The sequence below is a fragment of the Mirounga leonina genome, unplaced genomic scaffold, assembly GCF_011800145.1.
Source record: "Mirounga leonina isolate KUSES-001 unplaced genomic scaffold, KU_Mleo_1.0 Mir_418, whole genome shotgun sequence".
In the NCBI taxonomy this organism is placed as follows: domain Eukaryota; kingdom Metazoa; phylum Chordata; class Mammalia; order Carnivora; family Phocidae; genus Mirounga; species Mirounga leonina.
In genome coordinates, this window is record NW_023270739.1 from 10,286,363 (window position 1) to 10,305,323 (window position 18,961).

Consider the following 18,961-nt stretch of genomic DNA (forward strand, 5'->3'; position numbering starts at 1 on the left):
CACCAGCACCAACCCCATTACCATTACCACCACCATCACCAGCACCAACCCCATTACCACCACCACCATCACCAGCACCAACCCCATTACCATTACCATCACCAGCACCAACCCCATTACCATTACCACCACCATCATCACCAGCACCAACCCCATTACCACCGCCACCACCATCACCACCATTACCGTCGCCACCATTACCATGAACTCCTCCATCGCCACCACCATTACTACCACCATTACCACCAGCACCGCTGCCATCACTCTTCATCCTCACCTTCATCATACCATCATCTCCGACCTTGGCAATACGTGCGTACCCTAGTACTTGATCTACACGCTTGAGGTAAATGAACTCACTGACTTGTCGTAACACCCCTGGCGGTCAGTCACCTTGTTGCAGTCTGCATTTTGCCTTCGAGGAGGCTGAGGCGTGGGGATGTGAAGTAAGTTGGCCAGGATCACACAGCTGGTGCGCGGCAGAGATGGAGTTCCCACGGGCCGTCTGGTGCCCCCGGTAGCTTCTTCCCTTGTGTGCTGGGGAGGAGGTGTACGGACGGCCACCGGCGCCCTCTGGCTTGGCATCTGCGAGGTGTTGCTTCGCTCTGCTCTCTAGAGCTCCCTGAAGTTTTATGTTCTAATCAAGTGTGGTCAGCACTTGCTCATGGAAATTGATTAGGCAGCACAACCTCTTTCTGTAAACTTCAGAGATGGAGTGTCCGTTGAAGACAGAGTGGCCGTGGGTCTCAGGCCTGGAGGGTGGGAGCGCACACCATCGCTTTAATAAATGAGCTGAAAGCATGGTTGGCGTCCAGCCCGGAGGGCCTGATTGACTGATGGGCAGATGGTTATGTTACATCTGTCATTGGGGCACCGTTCCTCATCTCCCCGCTGCCATGATCTCGCCCAGGCACTTTTGCTTGGACTTTGTCCATCTCGTCCCTTCCTGGGACAGGTCACCTGGCATCTCAAGCAGGGACCTTGCGGGCCTCCTGCCTTCATCCTCCGGGAAGGGTGGTTTCTTCTCAGGATGTGTGCAAGCTCTGAGGCTTGGAAGGAGTTAAGTCCGGCCAGGCTGCCTCCTGGGAACCTGTCCCCGCAGGATGCTGTTGGTTTTAATCTTCATTATCTTGAATGACAATGCCGTCAGCACCCGGGAGGGGTCCTTGAACAGCCAGATGGTGGCTGGATTTTTCTGCCAGTCATCAGTTTTCATCTGATTGCAGTGCAGGTGCAGGGAGGAGCTGTTTCTCAGCACTCCTTCAGATTTCCACTGCTCAAGTAGACCCGTAAAAGGAGTATTAAGGCTGAGTGCATTCCAGAGAGGTAAGGTGGTGGATTCATAAATAGTTAGTGATGTCAACTATACGCAGATAAAAAATTTTTTAAATATATTTATTGAGCACCTACTGTGTGCCAGGAGTTACAGTAGGCTTTGGGGACACAGGAATGAGCAAAGCCAAGCCCCTGGTCCAGTGGATCTTCTAGTAAACACACACGCATGGGATATGTCAAGTGCGGGAGGTATTGAGAAGGGAAGATAAAGCCAGATAGAGAAGCAAGATAGAGCACCAAGGGTCAGAGTGACTGGGCCAGGACGTGGGGTGGGATGTTATCTTGAAAAAGAGGTTTTCGAGCAAGTAGCAAGTAATCATGGTCCTGAGTGAGGTGAGGAAGCAAGTAATCATAGTCCTGAGTGAGGTGAGGAAGCAAGCCTCCTAGATAAGCAGGGAAGAGCATTTCAGAAAGAGGGAACAGCAAGTACAAGGGCCGTGAGCAAGGAGTGTGATTAGAACAGAGAGTCTGGTGGCTGAGGAGTGGGTGTCGGGAGGTACGCACCAATTTTTCTTTCCTCCTCCCCCCGCCCCTTTAATCCTCGTACCTTTAAGTATGGCCAAATGAGTATTTGCAGCCCTGTTAATCAGGTTAGCAGTTTCTCTTTCCTTGGGGGGAGGAAGAAAAGCGTTGGCATAAGGGGGTGGAGTGGCAGGTGTGTTTTCTCTTCTATCCGCATTAAATTTAAAAAGGTGGTTTTCAAGTAGAAATGCTAGAGCGCAGTTTAAGAAGCAGAAGTCTGAAGATAGGGGATATTTGTAACCCACCCGTGGTCTGTGTTCTTCTCCCTTTTGTCTTTCCATATTGCTCTTACATAATTTTGATAGTCATCCTGGATAAAGAAATTCTTCCTGTCATTCTAGCATGATTACCTTTTCTCATTCATTCGTTGATTCCTTCAGTGAGCCTTTACTAAGGATGCCATCCGTGGCAGGTGCTACTTTAGGGACTGGGAATGTAGAAGCAATTGTGCCACTTTTGGGGCAGCTCCTGGGGTATGGGGTGCTGGCATTGAAGTCACCCCCAGAGTTGTCATTAATTTGTTTCAGCTGATGGCTGGCTCCTCAGGCTATCCCGTGACACTTCTCTTGCTTACTTCTTCCACTGCTCTCTTTAGTGGCTCTTTTACCTCTCTATAGAGAGGTGTCCCTCACTGAGAAGCTAGAAAACCCTTTCATTCTCAACCCGGCTTCCTTCTGCATCCTCCTTCATCACCAGGCCTCAAAGAAGAGCCCGCGGGCGAGGGCTTTCGTATTCTCAGCTGGGCCATCAGGATCTGGCTTCTGACCCCAAGCTGTCCTCTGAGCCATCAGTGAGCTGGCAGTTAGGTCTCCACACCCCCCTTCCATCCTCACCCGTCCTGAACTGGGCTGCGCATTCATCCCATCGACCACCTCCTGCTGCAGAAGCCCCCCCGCCCCCCAACCCCGGGCCCTTTCTGGAAGAGGACTCCCATCTGGGTGCCTCTGCCAACACCCCTCCTCCTGCCCATCAAACGCAGGTCACCTCCAGGTTCTGCAGCTTCTTCTCATTCATGAACTCGCCCCCTTAGCGACGAGTGTGTGGATACGTTTTCCCACCTGTTCTGCTGGCAACTTTAAGCTTAGTATGTTGAATACCGAATCCTTCACCTGCCCTCCTCCTTATGGCTCCCCCTTTCTGCTCCCACCTTCTGTGACTGTAGCACCTTTGTTCCTGTCTGTCACCTTACTTCTTCGCATCTACCCAAACCCTAGGAATTCTCGCAGTCCTGTCTCTGACACCCACCCCTTTTCTTCCTTTCTTCTACTTCTTCTCTCCTCTGCCAGCCCCCCCCCCCCCCCCGCCCCAGGGTCCTCCGGAGAACAGTGGCCCCCAAACAGGCAGCTTTGGCAGCACCTGGGGACTTGTGAGAAATACACATCCTGGGCCCCACCCCAGATCTACAGAATTTGAGCCTCTGGGGGGTGGGACCGAGAAATCCATGTTTTAACCCTGTCTGTCCAGATGATTCTGATGCTTCCAGAAGGTGGAGAACCACGGAAGTAGGTAACTGAATAAGCTCCCTCCCTTGTCTCCCTGACTCACTTGTCTCTGCTTCCGTCAGCCATGCACCATGATGCCCGCTTTCTCTTCCTCAAGGGCAGCCCTGATCAGACCCCTATTGTCACCCATATCCCGTGGCTCCTGCATCAGCCACTGTGTGACAGGTCTGAGGTCCCACTGTCCAGGCGTGAACCCACACCAGAACTCTTGAACTCTATATTTCTGGTCTGCTGGGTTAACTCAGAAGTTGCTTTTTTTTGGTAAATTATATCCTTTCGTAGAGATGTGGCTCCTTTTGTGTAGCAGATGCGCCAAAAATTTATGCACAGTGGATTTTCTGAGGGGAGGAAGAGGTGGGTAATAGATTATTCTTTTCAGTGAAGTTTTTTAAATGCCCTGGGAGAAGCCATGGATTGAAGTAGCTTTTGTTTGCTTGGCTGTGTCTTCTGGGTCATTCCAGGCCAATAACTTTCAGCCCTGGCCTTTTTTCATTTGGAGGAGGCTGGAAGGTGCTGATTTCCAGGACTACTCCAGTTTGGCTATATCCTAGGTTTGTGACTCTTAAGGTAAAATATTTCTTGCTTTTCTTAAAATTAGGTAAGAAGAGAACTGAAGTAGGCTGAAAAATGTCTTCCCGAGATATGACGTCTTAATCCCTGGAACCTGTAAATGTTACTTTATTTTGAAAATTGGCAAAGACCCTTTGCAGGTGTGATAAAGCAACGCTGTCAAGATAGGGAGATAATCCTGGGTCATCGGGGTGTGCCCTAAATGCAATCACATGCATGCTTATAAGGGGTGGGGGAGGCAATGTGACCACAGAGGGAGAGATTGGAGTCATGAAACCACAAGTCAGAAGCTGGGAGAGGCAAGGAACGAACTCTCCAGATCCCCTGGAGGGAGCACAATGCTGGGACCCCTTAATTTTGAGCTTCTGGCCTCCAGGGCTCTGAGAGAGCAAGTTTCTGTTGTTGTAAGCCACCAAGTTTGTGTTACAGCAGACATAGGAAATTTTACCACAATTAAAAAAAAACCAAAACCCTTTTTTTTAAAAAAAGAGAAATGATCGCGTCTGTGTTTGAAATGTGTCCTGGGTGGCAGATGTGTCTGTCCTTGGCACCATGGTTTCTCGGTGTGGGACTGGTGGGGTCAGCGGCCACAGCACTGCCCCCGCCCAGCTCTGCTCCGATGATTTCCTAAACCTCCTGCCCTGCTTTCCGCTCCTGAGTGGCCGTTTGTGGTTCGCAGTCCCAGTCGCTGCCTCCCGTTGCGATGCTCTCCCACATCCACACCTGCTGTTTTGTTCTCACTAATTGCAGCTGGGGAGTGTAGTGGCTTCCGGTCCCTGTTGGAGTCGGCAGTGATGGGTGGTGGGAACAGCCGGGTGGGCTTTGTTTCCCTGTCTCTGTCACTCTCCCATATTCCGGGATTTGATAAATATCCCGATCCTGAAATGAAAAGAGCGGCTTCTCGAACGTTCCTCTCCAAGGTTTTTGTTTTAGAGTGGCATGGTCCCCTGGGACCCCTCCCCAGCTTTCTGTAGTAAAGGCCAGTGTTCTCTGCGGAGGGGACTTGGGGAATTGTCTGGGGTCCTCAGTCATTAAGTCGCTCGTTTATTGATCAACTACTAGAGTCACAAATCAGAGCATTTTAAGACTGGTTCCTGGAGATGATCTAACCCGTTTTCCTCATCTTGCGTCTGAGAAAACACAGGCCCCAACTGTTGCTTCTGGGCTGAACGATAATACAAAATAACATGAGACTTAGTCCGTGTTGCCCATCTGCCTCCATCCCTCCCCCACCCCCCTCTACCCACAAACTGTGCTAAAATTTGTTGGTGGACAACAGCTGTCATTATATTTAATTTTATAAACAGCTGATACTTACTGAAGCCATACTATGTGCGAGACACTGCTTTTAGCACTTTTCCTGTGTTAGTCTGTTTCATTGTCATTAAAACCCAAGAGGTGGGTGCTATTATTAGTAGAGAGTATCTAGGCTTTATAATTAGTCAGACCTTTAAATTTTGGGACCATCATTTGCTAGTTAAATTTAAACCTCATATATAAAATGGGGGTGGTAGTGCCTCCGGCCCTCAGTAAATAGTTCTAGGTGAAAGGAACAAGTAGGGGAACAGATGAATTACGCGCTCAGAAAAATACACATAATTAAGAAATACCAGTCAATAAAATGTTAACAAAATCCAGGGGCCTGTGTGTTTTGTCCGAGCCTGTGACATGAGCCTTTTGGTTCATTCGTTTTCCCATCTGGGAAATGAGGATAGTAATATTTGCCTTATAAGATTGTTCTAAGGATTGGATGGGAGAATAATATGCCCAGTGCCTAGCACAATGGCATGAAGCTAGTGATCACCCCATACGTGGCAGCAGTTTCTGTTTGCTCTTGAGGTACTTGAAGGGCAAACGAGGAATGCATTGTCATTTGGCTGTGGGGTGCTCTGGGGTGACTGTTAAGTCCTGTTCCAAGATCTGCCCTTTGAACAGGACAGCCAGCGTGAAGTACAGATGACTCAGTTTGAACAAGGATATCTTGACCCCAAAGGGCAGCAGAAAGAGCTCTCTCCACCATCAGCCCCAGCCAGAAAATTCCTCACTGTCTAATGGGAAGGCACAGTGGACAGAAGGAGCTGCTGGCTGGGTGCAGATGCATCTGTCCACAGTCACACTGTCTATGGGCATGAGTCACGGGCTCTGTCCTCAGATGTGGAGGGCAAGGACAGGGAACAACATGCCATCAGACCTATCTCATGGGGTGAGTGGAACTGTGTTTTAGAAGGATGGTTGAGCCTAACTCTTTTTCCATTATGAGCTCTATGTTAACTCGGGCAAACTCTACTAATTATTTTTTCCAACTTAAAGGAGTATGTGTTGACCTCTGCTCTGTACCAGGCACTGTGTTAGGTTCTGGGAAGACAGAAAGAAAAGGCATGGTTTCTGCCCTTGGGCAGTTTATAGCTCCCGGGATACATAGGCAAGGAAGTAGCACTATCAGGTGCAAGCTGGTGCTACGGCTTTATTTGCACACGCGTGTGACACACGGCCAAGGCGTGTGTCGTGGTCTGAGTATAAGCTCATGAATTTTTCTCATTGGAAGGCCTCTTGACAGATGACTCATGATCTTGTTTTCTTTTTTAATATATCATTTATATTCATCAGGATGGATTAGGTTATGCTATTTATATGAACAATCCCTAAGTCTCTGTGGTTTAACTAATAAGGATTTCTTTCTTTTTTTTTTTAATATTATTTATTTATTTATTTATTTGACAGAGAGAGACACAGTGAGAGAGGGAACACAAGCAGGGGGAGTGGGAGAGGGAGAAGCAGGCTTCTTGCCAAGCAGGGAGCCCGACGCGGGGCTCGATCCCAGGACCCTGGGATCATGACCTGAGCTGAAGGCAGACGCTTAACGACTGAGCCACCCAGGCACCCAATAAGGATTTATTTCTTCCTCATGTAACACATTCATCTGCAGTTGGTATGTGTGTATGTGGAGGGTTTCTGCTCCATGTTACTCACACTCTGGGACCCGGGCAGGTCCCACTCCCTGGAATGTCCTAGATCACAGTGGCTGGAGAAGTTGGAAACAGGGGAATCATGTTCTGGCTCTTACCAGGCTTTTGCTTATAGTCGGTTGGTCAAAGGCAGACACACCGTCGCTGTTCACTTCCAGGAGCTGGGGAAGATCGGGTCTACCTGGGACTGGGACCTGACAGCCTTAGATTATTCTGACCAACTTCGCATTTGAATTCCTAAGCTAGAGGATATAACAAAACAGTGCATTGAAAGAGGAGCTTGAGAAGGTGGCCAGAAACATGAAAAGGAGTGACAGCCTGACTTCTAGGAAAAGTACAGGGAAGTCATTATCTATAGCGATAAGGTCAGATAGCTCCATTGTGTAGAGCTGATGACCTGGACACCTTTGTAACTCCTGAGGACACACAATGCTGTTGCAGCATAGTACAACTTAGTGCCACACAGGGCCTTGGCCAGGCACCGAACCAAGCTTGGGGATGCGTAAATTACTGGGATCATTAATATATTTATTATATGGGTTATAAGATGAGGGAAGTATCTTTTCACTTAGTTAAAACTAAATGTAACAAAAACAGTAAGCCTTTTATTACCTAAAAAAGTCACTTAGGGGCCCCTGGGTGTTTCAGTTGGTCAAGCGTCTGATTTTTGGTTTCCGCTCAGATCATGATCTCAGGGTCGTGAGGTTGAGCCCCATGTCGGGCTACATGCTCAGTGCAGAGTCTGCTTGAGATTCTCTCCCATTCCCTCTTCCCCTCTCCCCCTGCTTTCTCTCTCTCAAAATCAAGAAAATCTTAAAAAAAGAAATCACTTGAATGGAACTTGGGTAAATTGAGGCATTGCTGTTTATAGTTTTCCGTTTCTTCATGGCTAGTTTGTAAGTGCTTGATCTTTTGGGCAGACTCTATCTCCCTTGTTCCTTTTTTTTCCCCTTGTTTATCTGCTTATGATTGTTGAGAATTTCCAGTAATGTATTGAAAATTGAGCTACTTTGCTGTAAGTATGTATGGACACATGCACACACACTTTTTCTATTAGGAGAAATATGGCCTTCAGCAAGCAAAAGGTCATTGGTTGGGGTCAGAGAGGACCCAGGACATCATTTTGGAATAGTCTTACTTGGTATCTCTGCTCTGTTCTCTTTCTCAGCACGCTGTTCGACATCCTTTATACAGGTGGCTGGGAAGAAAGCTCCTTAAATACCTTGGGCTCGCTTTCCCGGAGATCTGCACTAGCTAATCAGTCAGACAAACATTTATCAAGCATGGTTTATATCCCCCAAGGCTTGGTGGAAAAAGAAAGAGAAGTGTAAGGTCTGGCCCCCATGCTCTAGGAGTTTACAGCGTGGAGATGGGGAGAGAAATCAGTATTTGCCTGCTTTGTGCACACACTGTTCCAGGCTGATAGCGCCTCATTTAACCCTACAGTAGGCTTCAGTAGCTGCCAGTTTTTCTACTTTAGGATGAAGCTAACTTTGTCATGCTTCCATAGTAAGTGGCAACATTTGCATGTGAAGCCAGGGTTCTCTTTAAGCCCATTCTGCCCGGGGCACTTGGGTGGCTCAGTCAGTTAAGCGTCTGCCTTCGGCTCAGGTCATGGTCTCAGGGTTCTGGGATCCAGCCCCGCATCGGGCTCCCTGCTCAGCGGGGATTGTGCTTCTCCCTCTGCCCACCCCCGTCCCCCCGCTCACGCTCGTGCTCTCTCTCTCCCAAAGTCTGGTCTGCCCTTGCTATGATATCTGCCAGCCAACACAGAGCATTCAGAGATTCCTCTAAAGCAGAGTAGGATCTCAGGAGGACAGATTTTTCTCTTCAGCACTTGCATTCCCAGTGACCACACGGGAGCCTGGCTTAGATACTGTGATGATTAAGAAAGGCTCCTGCCCTCAAGGAGTGAGCAGTCTCCTCACCGCTGTGAAACTGACAAGAAGTGCATCAGGTCAGCGCAGGGGGTCTGTTACCACGGGCGCCTCCCTTGCATGGAGTTCACGAGAAGTCCTGAGGGCGCTCCGCCCGGCTGTGACCCTGCGTGACTGGGTTTTAGCCAGTCACTCCTACGCTCCTGCACAGCGGCAGGAGAAGGACAGGAAGGAGCGAGCACCTTGGGAGATGAGGTAGAAAGCCCCATCAAGATGCTGTATGAACAAGATGGGCTGCATGCAGATGCCAGCCTCAGGATGGAGAGAAGCGCTTGGTCTTCGCAGTGCTAAGCATGGGGAATAAAAGAGAGGGAGGAGCCTGAGAGGATCTGCACATTCCTGGCTTGGACAGCTAACTAGCCGGGTGGTGGTGGACCAGGAGGGGGACCAGATTGAGCAGAAAAGATAATCCTGTTTCAGACAGGACAATACCGTGGGCTTAGGAGTCAAGCCCTCTGAGTTCTCTATTATTAGCTTAGATTCCTGTAATATGGGGATAGAAATTGTACCTCCCCCCATAGGGGTTTAATAAGGATGAAATGAAGTCATGCACATACGGCACTTAAAGTTTGACACATAGGCACTGGCTGCGGATAATTACTAATTACCAGTAGTTAATAGCTGATGAAGATGGACAAAATATAGCTTACTGCAGTGGGGGATTTTTAATTTATTTGTTTTGTAGTTTTATAGTTTTATTAACCCAAATGCAATGTGCACGTAAGCTGTCTTGCTTTCTTCAATGTGCAGCCTGGCATTGGGATTGGCTGGCTGGGCTGCTCTTTCCATGGTGGGTTTGTAGCAGCCACTGTGATCTGTCTCTGCACCGTGAGACGTGTGGCTCATCAGCAGCATGTCACGCTCCTTGACGCTGTGGACTAGGAACTTCCGGAAGCCACTGGGCAGAGTGTGCTTTTTTTCCTTGTTGCTCCCGTAATCAGTGCTGGGCATCAGGATCTGGCGCCTGAGTCTTCTGTGCACCCTGCTGTCTGTGCCTCTGGGTTTCCGCCGGTTGCGCTTAATTTGGACATACTGGTCTGAATGGTGCCTGATGAACGTCTTGGTCCTCTTTTTAATCATCTTGGGCTTCACCAGGGGTCTGAGTAGGAGATGGCTGCCCCCTCCCCGGGTAGCGCCGAGGAAGAGAGTACAGTAAGGAATAGAATATCTGGTAACCTGTATTCTCATTTTCAAGAGTTGGGGCCAAGTGCTATATAGGAGCAGATAAAGGAATAAAAGTTAATCAGATATCTGTTATATGGTCAGGCTCTATGCCAGATCCTACCCTAGGTATTTTGCAAAATTTTATTGACTATTTTAACCATCCCATTAGAGCAGGCTGAATAGATCCAAGAATGTATAATGATTCAAGAGGTTTATTTCTCATTCCCCAAAAGAGTCGGTTGGGGAGAGTAGAGGAGAGGGGGGTGGTGTGTCTGCTCCACGCAGTGACTCAGGCCCTTGTATGGTCTTGAAGCTCTGGACACTGATGTCCAGCCAGCACGGGGCAAGGGCATGAGCATCCTTGCCGCTCACGTCCCACTGGTTAAAACTGAGTCCCAGCATCAGACCTCACTGCAAGGAGCCTGCAAATGGTCTCACCCCATGTGCAGAGCTTGGCAAACAGCTAGCTCTCTCCACAAAGGGCCCAACTTATAGGTGAAGGAGCTGAGTTTTGGAGAAATGGATACATTTCTTGAAGGATTATTTATGGAAGGCAAGAGGGACGTCAGGGGGATATGTGGATGAAGTGAAGTGGATTTAGTGGGATTAGGTAATTAATAAAGGAGGGATATTTGCAGTCAAGGTAGTTGAGGCATCTCCTGGATGGTGTCCCAGGCTATGAGCTGGTGCTAAGGAGGCACGGTGGTGAGGGATGTTGGCACCTGAAGCTAAGGACTAGGAAACCCCGTGTGTGGATGAGTAGCCACGGGCCTGTTGGAGCTGCTCTGGATGGCAGTATAACTGGAAAGGGAAGGAGAACCCAAGATTTGTCAGAAATGGCAGAGGAATGCAGAGTTTATGGCCAGAAAGTCCAAACTTCAGACAAGTCACCCAGAGCATTTCTTTGTGTGGAATAACTTACTTATTTAGCCCTGCCATGTGCACACTGTAGGATGGTAGAGAGCTTGGAGCTCATGTGCCCTGCGGGGGAGAGAGAAAATGAGATGCGGTGATGGGGCGAACCAAAACCGGCTGTCGTGATCCACACTTTTGGATTATAGAGGTTATGGGAGCCCATGTGAACTTGGAGGTTGTTTGGCATCTGGATCAGGCTGCCGGTGAAAGGGAAAGTGCAGTTCTCTTCTCATGGGTGGTTTTTGAAGTTGCTTTTGAGCGCAGGGATAAATCAGTCTATCGGCCCATGTTTATTGAACACGTACCATGTGCCCCCAGATTTGCAACACTGGTTCCTAGGATGGCGATGAGAAACGGGCGTAAGGTATAACCCACCGCCTGAACCGGAGCCTGCTTGTAGCGAGGACACACTCCTGGGGAGTGGGCAAGGGCCTGAGGGTCCTTTCGGCATCTGAGGGAGTCGGTGATCGATCACAGCACCCAAAGCCCCGGGAGGTGGGACCGCCTGGGTTCTCATCCGCTGAGTTCTGTGAGCCGTTGTCAAGTCACTGGGCTTGCTGGTCCTGGGTGTCTCATCTGTTTAAAAATAAACCAAAGAGCATGGGCAAGGCTTCTTTGTTTTCATTATTCAATAAGTATTTGCTGTGTGCCATCTGTTCAGGTCTGTGGGGCCCAGAAGGGTAGGACGCAGAGCTGCTGTCCTCAAGAAGCGAAGGAGTGAGATTAATCCGTGCAGAGGGAAAAGGCAAGCTTGTACAGAATGTCAACAGATATTTATGAGAACCTCTGCCTTACAAGGCTCTGCGCCCAGGGCCACGGCAGTAGGTAGGCTGCCTCCTTCCTGCCCGCTCTCCATCCCTTGCAATCTTGTGCAGCTGCCCTGAGCTCCCCCTCTCCCCTCCTCCTCTCCCTCTCCCTCTTCCTCTTCTCCTCCCCCCCTTCCCCTTCTCTCTCCTTATTCATTCAGAAAGTATTCATTGAACACCTCCAGTTTATCAGGCTCTGGAGAGACAACCATGAACGAGTGCACAGGGTCCCTGTCCCCATGGAGCAAACATTGTCTTTGGAGTGACAGACTGTCAACAAGCCAACAGGGCAGGTTCACATCTTCCTAATGTGTCCTGGATAAGCCAGAGGCAGCAGTTTGTGGGGTCATGCTGGATGGGAAGGTATTGGCAGGGGTGGCATCGTGCTGAGTCCTAAGGAGGCAGAGGAGCTGCCCCGGGACTGGGGGACCAACATCTAACATGAGGGTCGAGGCTTAGCCACGACAGCAGGAACTGAAGGGACCACGGTGACGGGCGTCTCGAAACTCAGGAAGATGGAGGGGGAAGAGTGCATGCACATCGAGATACACGTTAAGAAATGTTAGACCCCTTCCTTTACTAGTCCCTGGCACATAGTAGGTGCTCAGTAAATATTTGTGAAAGGATGAGTGCATCCATACACACCAGCTCTTTGAACCCCCTTCTCTCCCAGCTGCCTCCTCCAACCTTCCAAGGCAAAACTTTTTACTAAAAGGTCTTCTCCCACTTTTTGCATTAAAATGCCCTGGCTGCATAAGGGCATTCATACACACGAATAAACCTTGTAAACCAGCACTCTGACCTCACCTGCTATATTGGCTGAGCCCTGGGAGCCCCCTGGTTGGAATATTGAGCCCCTCACTCCTTTGTGCTCCACCTTGAATAGGAAGGGAAATGCCGTTTATTTTGCTCTTGTAAACTGGCCATTGTGCTACAGGGAGATTTTAATATTTGTGCTAGTGTGAGTAAGTATAGTCCTATCCTGTTTTTATAGGGGAGACACTAAGGCACACACTGTCCAAGGTCAAGTGAGCTGTGGAGCTGGGGTCTCATCCTGAGTCCTCTGCCTGTAAAGGCCCCTTTTCCGCACGCCGCACCACGCTGTCCCTGTCCCCCCCATCTCCTTCCCCCCTTTCCTCAGCCTCCCCATCTGTCAAACGTGGATGATGATTTTGTCCTACCTTACCGCCCACCCCCTCGACAGTACTGACCTAGCAGGAAGTTGTAAGGCATAACCAGTAAAAGTGACAATAAAGCATTTTGCCAACAGAAGGTGTGCTGCTGAATGTTAATTCACAGTAGAGCCTGTCTGTGATGTGAGGGCACATCTATTACGTGGCTGTTTAGCCAGCGGGCTTCTTCCTGCCCCCCAGCTCGGGGAGGAAGCAGAGGCCGGCTCCAGCAGCGCCAGCTCTGTCCTCTATATTTTTGCTCCGTTTCCCTTCTGTGATCTCTCCACATGTGGATTCGGTGATGCTGCAACAACTCAGAAGCTCTTTTGCACTGTGAATTGGGTTCGGCAGCCACGGGAACAGAGGGCACCATGCTGGGTATTCAGCCATTAACGCGGTAGGGGCTGCCCTGAGGGTCTCCTGGTCTAGAGAGACGAGAGGGGCAAGTGCATGACCAAGTGCAGCGAGCAGTGGGAAAAGGCCAAACACGGAGCCCCATGGGAGGAGAGGGAGGAGGCAGCCAGGGAGCCTTCCGCAAGGAGGGACATCTGCGGAGCTTGAGAGGCTGGTCCCGTGCAGGGGTCAAGAGCTTGGACTCTGGAGCCCCCCTGCCACTTTCTGGCTGGGTGACCCTAGGCAAGGTATTTGATATTTCTCCCTCGCTGTAAAATGGAGATGGTAAGACTTGTACCTCACAGGGTGGTTTGGGGCATTCAATGAATTAATATATGCACGGGACTTAGGACAGGATCTGATGCATAAGTACTTGACATTTTGCACACACAGGCATCCATACCTGCAGAGGCCTGTAGAGGGGTGTATCTGCAAAGGGCTGAGGTGGGTGGGACACAAGGTCCTAGGCAATTGTCTGGTGGGGAAGGCCCTGGTGTGTGCCCGCTGAAGGACAGACTACGTGGAAACTACTGAGCCTCAGCGGTGTGTCTTTGACACTCTGTGTGGGTCTGCGTCTTCATGTGTACATATACAGATGTGTGTGGGGGTCTGTATGTGTATTTACGTACACATAATGACCTTCACCCGGTGTCTTAGCTCTAGGGACAGACTGAGTGAGGAGAATGACTTGAGGGACAGAGGCCCCCAGGGGAGAGTGACAGTCCCTCTGACCAGCCCTTCCAGGAGAGCATTCTGGAATTTGAGATGGCGGAGTGAGAGTAAACTATGTCATGGAGAGGATGTTGATTTTGGGGGTCAGACAGACCTGACTTAGAATCTTGGCCTCAACACTATCCATCTAATCTATCTATCTAATCTGTCTATCTACCTACCTATCGATCGATCAGTCGATTGTCTATATCAGCCATCCATCTATTGATATCAATGTCCATCTGCTGTCTGTATCTATCTGTCCATCAAGCCAAACTGCCTCTTGAGGGTGAAAGCCTGTGTGCTACCCCGGCCGCTGCCCCCTCGCGGTTTCCTGTTGGCCTGTGATTTTCACTCATTTCCTGCACAGGCCACAGGGGGCGCTCGCTGTCGGGCTGGAGTTTCCATCACCTAGACTCATTCTGTTTGCAAAAAACAGTGCAGGCATCCAAACACCAGGCCACGCTTTGTGTGCTCATTTAAAGAGAAAACTGAATGCAAAAGAGGGCATGTGTGGAGATAATTGGACTCAGGAGGGTTGCGGGTTTTTGGAGGTGATGAGCGGTTGATGGTCTCATAAGAAGTGCTTATGATGGTCTACAAATGCTGAGCAGCCGGATTCCTACTTCTGAGGCATGTCTCCCCAAGGTCGTCCTCACGAGGCGAACCCTCCTGCTCTCTGCCGAAGCGTGAGGCCAAGGTCTCACGGGGCATTCGTGTACCTGTGAACATGCGTGCCCCTCTGGGGACGTCCCTTGTGCAAAAGGCAGAGGAGCTCCCGCCCTGGTTGCAGCTCTGTTTTGGAACTTCATTTTCATGGCCAGCCTCTTCCCTGAAGTTGCATCGCGTGCGTGGGTCCCCGGGCTGGGTTGACGGGCAGGTGCCCGCGCTCTGTGCACTCTTGAATTCCCAAGAATGGGACTCATATGAAAAGAGTTGTCCTTTTTTCGGTCGTAGACGCCGTGGTCAAAAAGCCAGTCACTCACCCACTTGTCGTAGAGCGGATGAAGGCAACACAGTGCTTTTTCTCCAAGAGGACAGATTCTCCCGGCATGAGGAGAGAAACATAATTGGAAAATGGGCAATATTCACAGAGCAATTACTGTGCCCGTCAATGAGGTTTACATGAAGGCTTCCAGTGAATTAATGAAGAACAGTGATTTTGGCATTCATTACGAACAGCTGGACAGCTTGATAAGGGTGCGGACTAGGGGGGGCTCAGGGCTCAGCCAAGGTGATAAGGACTGAGGGAAACTCTCCCCTCACCTAGAGTCCCTTCTTCACATCTTCCAGGTCTCATTACTGTCCTGGGAGAAGTTGAACATGGTAGGCCCCGGGCCGCCACATTGGGGCTGCCCCACCGAGAGGAGAGGAACCAGTTTGCCTAGGCCATGGGCGCCCACCTTCCCTGGGCTATGCGCGGGACATAGGCAGTGGCAAGCTGTGAAATCTCCTTTCCTCGGGTATTCTGATTAGGGCTTTTGGGGGGCAGTGTGTCTTGGAGAAAATTGCATGCCATTTGAATACAGAGGTCTCAGTGATGTCCCCGTCACTTCTGTCTGTGCGTTCCTTGGACACATTATTTCGCAGTGGGGAGCTGTGGTTTCCTCTGTAGAAGAGACACTCTTATTTACATCAGTGACCTGTTGTGAGGATCGAGTGGAATAGTTCACACGGAGTCACATTCTGCATGTGTTGTCTCAGGCAGGGTTCTCCGGAGAAACAGAATGAGGAGGACGTAGAGAGAGAGAGATAGACCGTATACTGTAGGCTTTATTTCAGGGACTTGGCTCATGGGACTGTGGGAGCTGTGGAATCCGTAGGGTGGGCCAGTGGGCTGGAAGCTCAGGCAGGAGTCAGTCCTACGGTCTTGAGGCAGAAATTCTTCTCTGGGAAACCTCAGTTTTTGCTCCTAAGGTCTTCAGCTGATTGGACGAGGCTCACTCACAGTGTGGAGACTCATCTCCTTTCCTTGAAGTCAGCTATTGCGCATGTGAACCACGTCTACAGAGTGACTTCACTGCAACATGGAGTTTGGTGTTTGATTAAATAACTGGGGCCTATAGACTAGACATGTTGACACACAAACCTAACCATCAGTCATTGTAATTGTCGTTGAGATGTCAGAAACCAAATACTGTCTTTGCCCCTGTTGGGGACTATTGGAAAAGTGTCATTTGCTGTTCTGACACACAGCCAGCATCTTAGCTCTAGGGATAGATTGTGGTGGGTGAGGTCAGGTTGAGAAGAATGACTTGAGAGACAGAGGCACTTAGGGGACAGTGACAGTCCATCAGACCAGCCTTTCCAGGAGAACAGTCTAGAATTTGAAATGGCCAAGTGAGGGGATGTCATGGAGAGGATGTTAATATTGGAGGCCAGACAGACCTGACTTAGAATCTTGACCTCAACCTACCTTCCTTCCCATCGTACACTGTGATAAGTAATTGAACCTCAGTGATGCTTTTAAAACATTTCTTCTCCTTTAAAATGGGAAAAATAAAACTTATCTTTTAGGCTCATTTTAAGAATGTGGAGGATATCTGGCATGATTTAAACACTCGGTAAATAATTGTTTGCCTCCATGTGTATCTGTTCACTGTTCATTGAGTTGTTCCAATGGGACATTTGTTTTACATTCTGAAGATGTGCCTAGAAGGGGTTTGAAGTTGGTAACATTGCAGAATGCAAGAGTTAAGGAAACCTGGAAGTAACTGTCAAGATGGGGACAAGATGGGGACTGAGTCTGGGTGGCTCATTTGGTTAAGTGTCCGACTCTTGGTTTCGGCTCAGTCACGATCTCAGGGTCGTGAGATTGAGCCCCTCGTCAGGCTCTGCAGAGTCTGCTTGACATTCTCTCCCTCTCCATCTGCCTCGCCTTCTCTCTCTCTCAAATAAGATAAAATCTTAAAAAAAAAAAAAAAAAAAAAAGATGGGGATGGGGATGGTGTTCAGGAGTGCCAGGGTTTCCCGTGTTCACCGTGAACATGATTTCACCAGGAGATCTTTGAGGAGCAAAAAAGATGGACCATCCTGAAGTTGTGCTTTGTTATCCGAGCTGAGGGCTGAGCTTAGGCGGAAGTGGAGTGTTGTTTCCCGAAGCTTGTGTCCCAATGGGAATGGCAACACGTCGCCATTTCTGAAGACAAGCGATCACTGTTCTCAATCCTGTTTCATTGATCCCCTGCCCTGTTGGGCAGAGGGGATCCTAAATGCTAGACACACCTGTCTTTCCCCCAGCATGTTTGTGTGAGACAATGTTGACTTCTGTTTTGTTTCTGGTCCTTGATACTTGACTGTCAGAAGATGAGCAGAAAGTCTGTGTGATACTGTTACATTTCCACACGCTTGGCATCCGCATCCAGGAAAGCTTGTTGCTTCTTAAGAACGGCACTTCTGAATATAGTGGATGTATTTAATAACAGCATTACACTAGACTTAATTTCTCCTCCCTAGCCCCCCACTCCCAATTGAAATGTTGAAATCCTGACCTCCAGTGTCACGGTATTGGGAGGTGGGGCCTCTGGGAGGCCCTTATGATTAAATAAGGTCATGAGGGTGGAGTCCCCCAGAGTGAGATTAGTGCCCTTGTAAGAGTCACCACCAAAAGGCTTCCCAGGTGTGGAGTCTGCAGCCCTGCAAGAGAATAGAGCTCTCACCAGAAACCAGCCATGCCAGCCTTACTCTGAGCCTCCAGAACCGTGAGAAATCCGTTTTTGTTGTTCCTGAACTCCCCAGCGTATGGTGCTTTGTTAAAGCAGCCCGAAGTGACCAAGGGAACCACTTAAATACAGACTATTCACTTAGCATTGGTTCATATACTGACTTGGCACCTCCTAATGGGAAAGAAACTAGAAAGCACACAGAGCCCGTTGCATTAAATATATCTGTATTTTATTTGTCCTTTTCTTTCTTTGTCTTCTTGAGGAGGGTGTGAACTCCTCGGAGGACAGATGGTTTTCTTTTCATCTCTGTGCCTCCTTGTCTAGCCCAGAGCCTGGCGCGTTGTCAGGGCAGAGTGTACGTGTTTGTTGGATGAGCGGACAGACTGTGAAGGAGCTTCTTGATCCATGTTGTGCTGTTGGCCTGGACAGCTGTTGAGGCTTGACTGTGCTTATGGTATGAGATACTCCACACAAAGAGAAGCTCAGTCATGGACCAGAGTCCCAAGGGAGACCTCTCAGAGGAGCTGATAGATGGACGGGACAGCCTGGCGAAGCCTGCACCATCTGCGCCTCCGACCCGGTGGATCGAAGGTGAACACGTGATTGAGTGAGGTCTCACCAATGACAGCTCACCCTGGCTGCCACAGACACGCTGGGAGGCTCTGGTTTGAATCCCAGTGTCCCTTGAGACTTGAATGGATAGACATGGCTTCGTGGGATACAGGGGAGGGAGCCATCACTTGGCGCACATCGGGGGAAGTAACAACTGGGAGAAGACAGTACGTGCCACAGAAAGAGACTTGTCCAAAATGGAACCGTCCGGCACAAATCATGGGCAGGTGAGCTGCTTGGTCGGAATCACAGAAAGGCAGAGTGGGACAGGCATGATTCTCAGTACGTGTCAGAGCATGTTGGCGCCTTGGGCAGACTTGACCTCATGGTCTTAGCCCTCTTGGGGCCTCTGCTCTTGGAGTTGTTCAGATATTAAATGCCCTTGAGTGGGAACAGAAATGAGTTTTTAACATCTGTATTTGCATGTGTTAATCATCTCCTGTATTTGCCCGCCCAGATTAAACCTATCAAAATAATTTGAGAATGTCCCTTTTAACGACACCATTGTGTCCCCAAGGTTGGAACTACAGAGTCCACCTTAGGAACTCTCTCTCTGATTTCCCCCCTCCTTGTTCCTCCTTTATTTAGGTCTTCTAGCTGAGCAGGGTTTTCATGTCCACCTGCCACAGGTCTGGATGGGGTGCCCGTCGTCCCGGGGCCTGGACGATGGTACTAGCTGCTGGCCCACTCC

At 49.5% G+C, this 18,961-nt stretch overlaps 2 protein-coding genes across 4 annotated transcripts in view; one reads left to right on the plus strand and one right to left on the minus strand.

Annotated features, from left to right (window-relative positions):
- The window catches only part of LARGE1 (LARGE xylosyl- and glucuronyltransferase 1), a 514,447-nt gene that overhangs the window by 81,603 nt on the left and 413,883 nt on the right, over positions 1-18,961 (plus strand). Inside the window, exon 1 of one of the 3 annotated variants that reach the window (XM_034987633.1) lies at positions 16,952-18,497. The exons of the other annotated variants lie outside the window; for them this stretch is intronic. Within the exon in view, the coding sequence (XP_034843524.1) occupies positions 18,280-18,497 (218 nt within the window). The 5' untranslated portion in view covers positions 16,952-18,279. Of the gene's footprint in view, positions 1-16,951; positions 18,498-18,961 lie in introns of those variants that run through there. 3 annotated transcript variants of the gene reach the window in all.
- LOC117998479 (60S ribosomal protein L32-like) lies at positions 9,520-10,020 on the minus strand. The gene has a single exon (XM_034987243.1). The coding sequence runs from the start codon at positions 10,018-10,020 to the stop codon at positions 9,520-9,522; it is 501 nt and encodes a 166-aa protein (XP_034843134.1).

Coding starts and splice junctions, on each gene's coding strand:
- LOC117998479 (XM_034987243.1), bottom strand. CDS start 10,020: ATGAGAATACAGGTTACCAGATATTCTATTCCTTACTGTACTCTCTTC.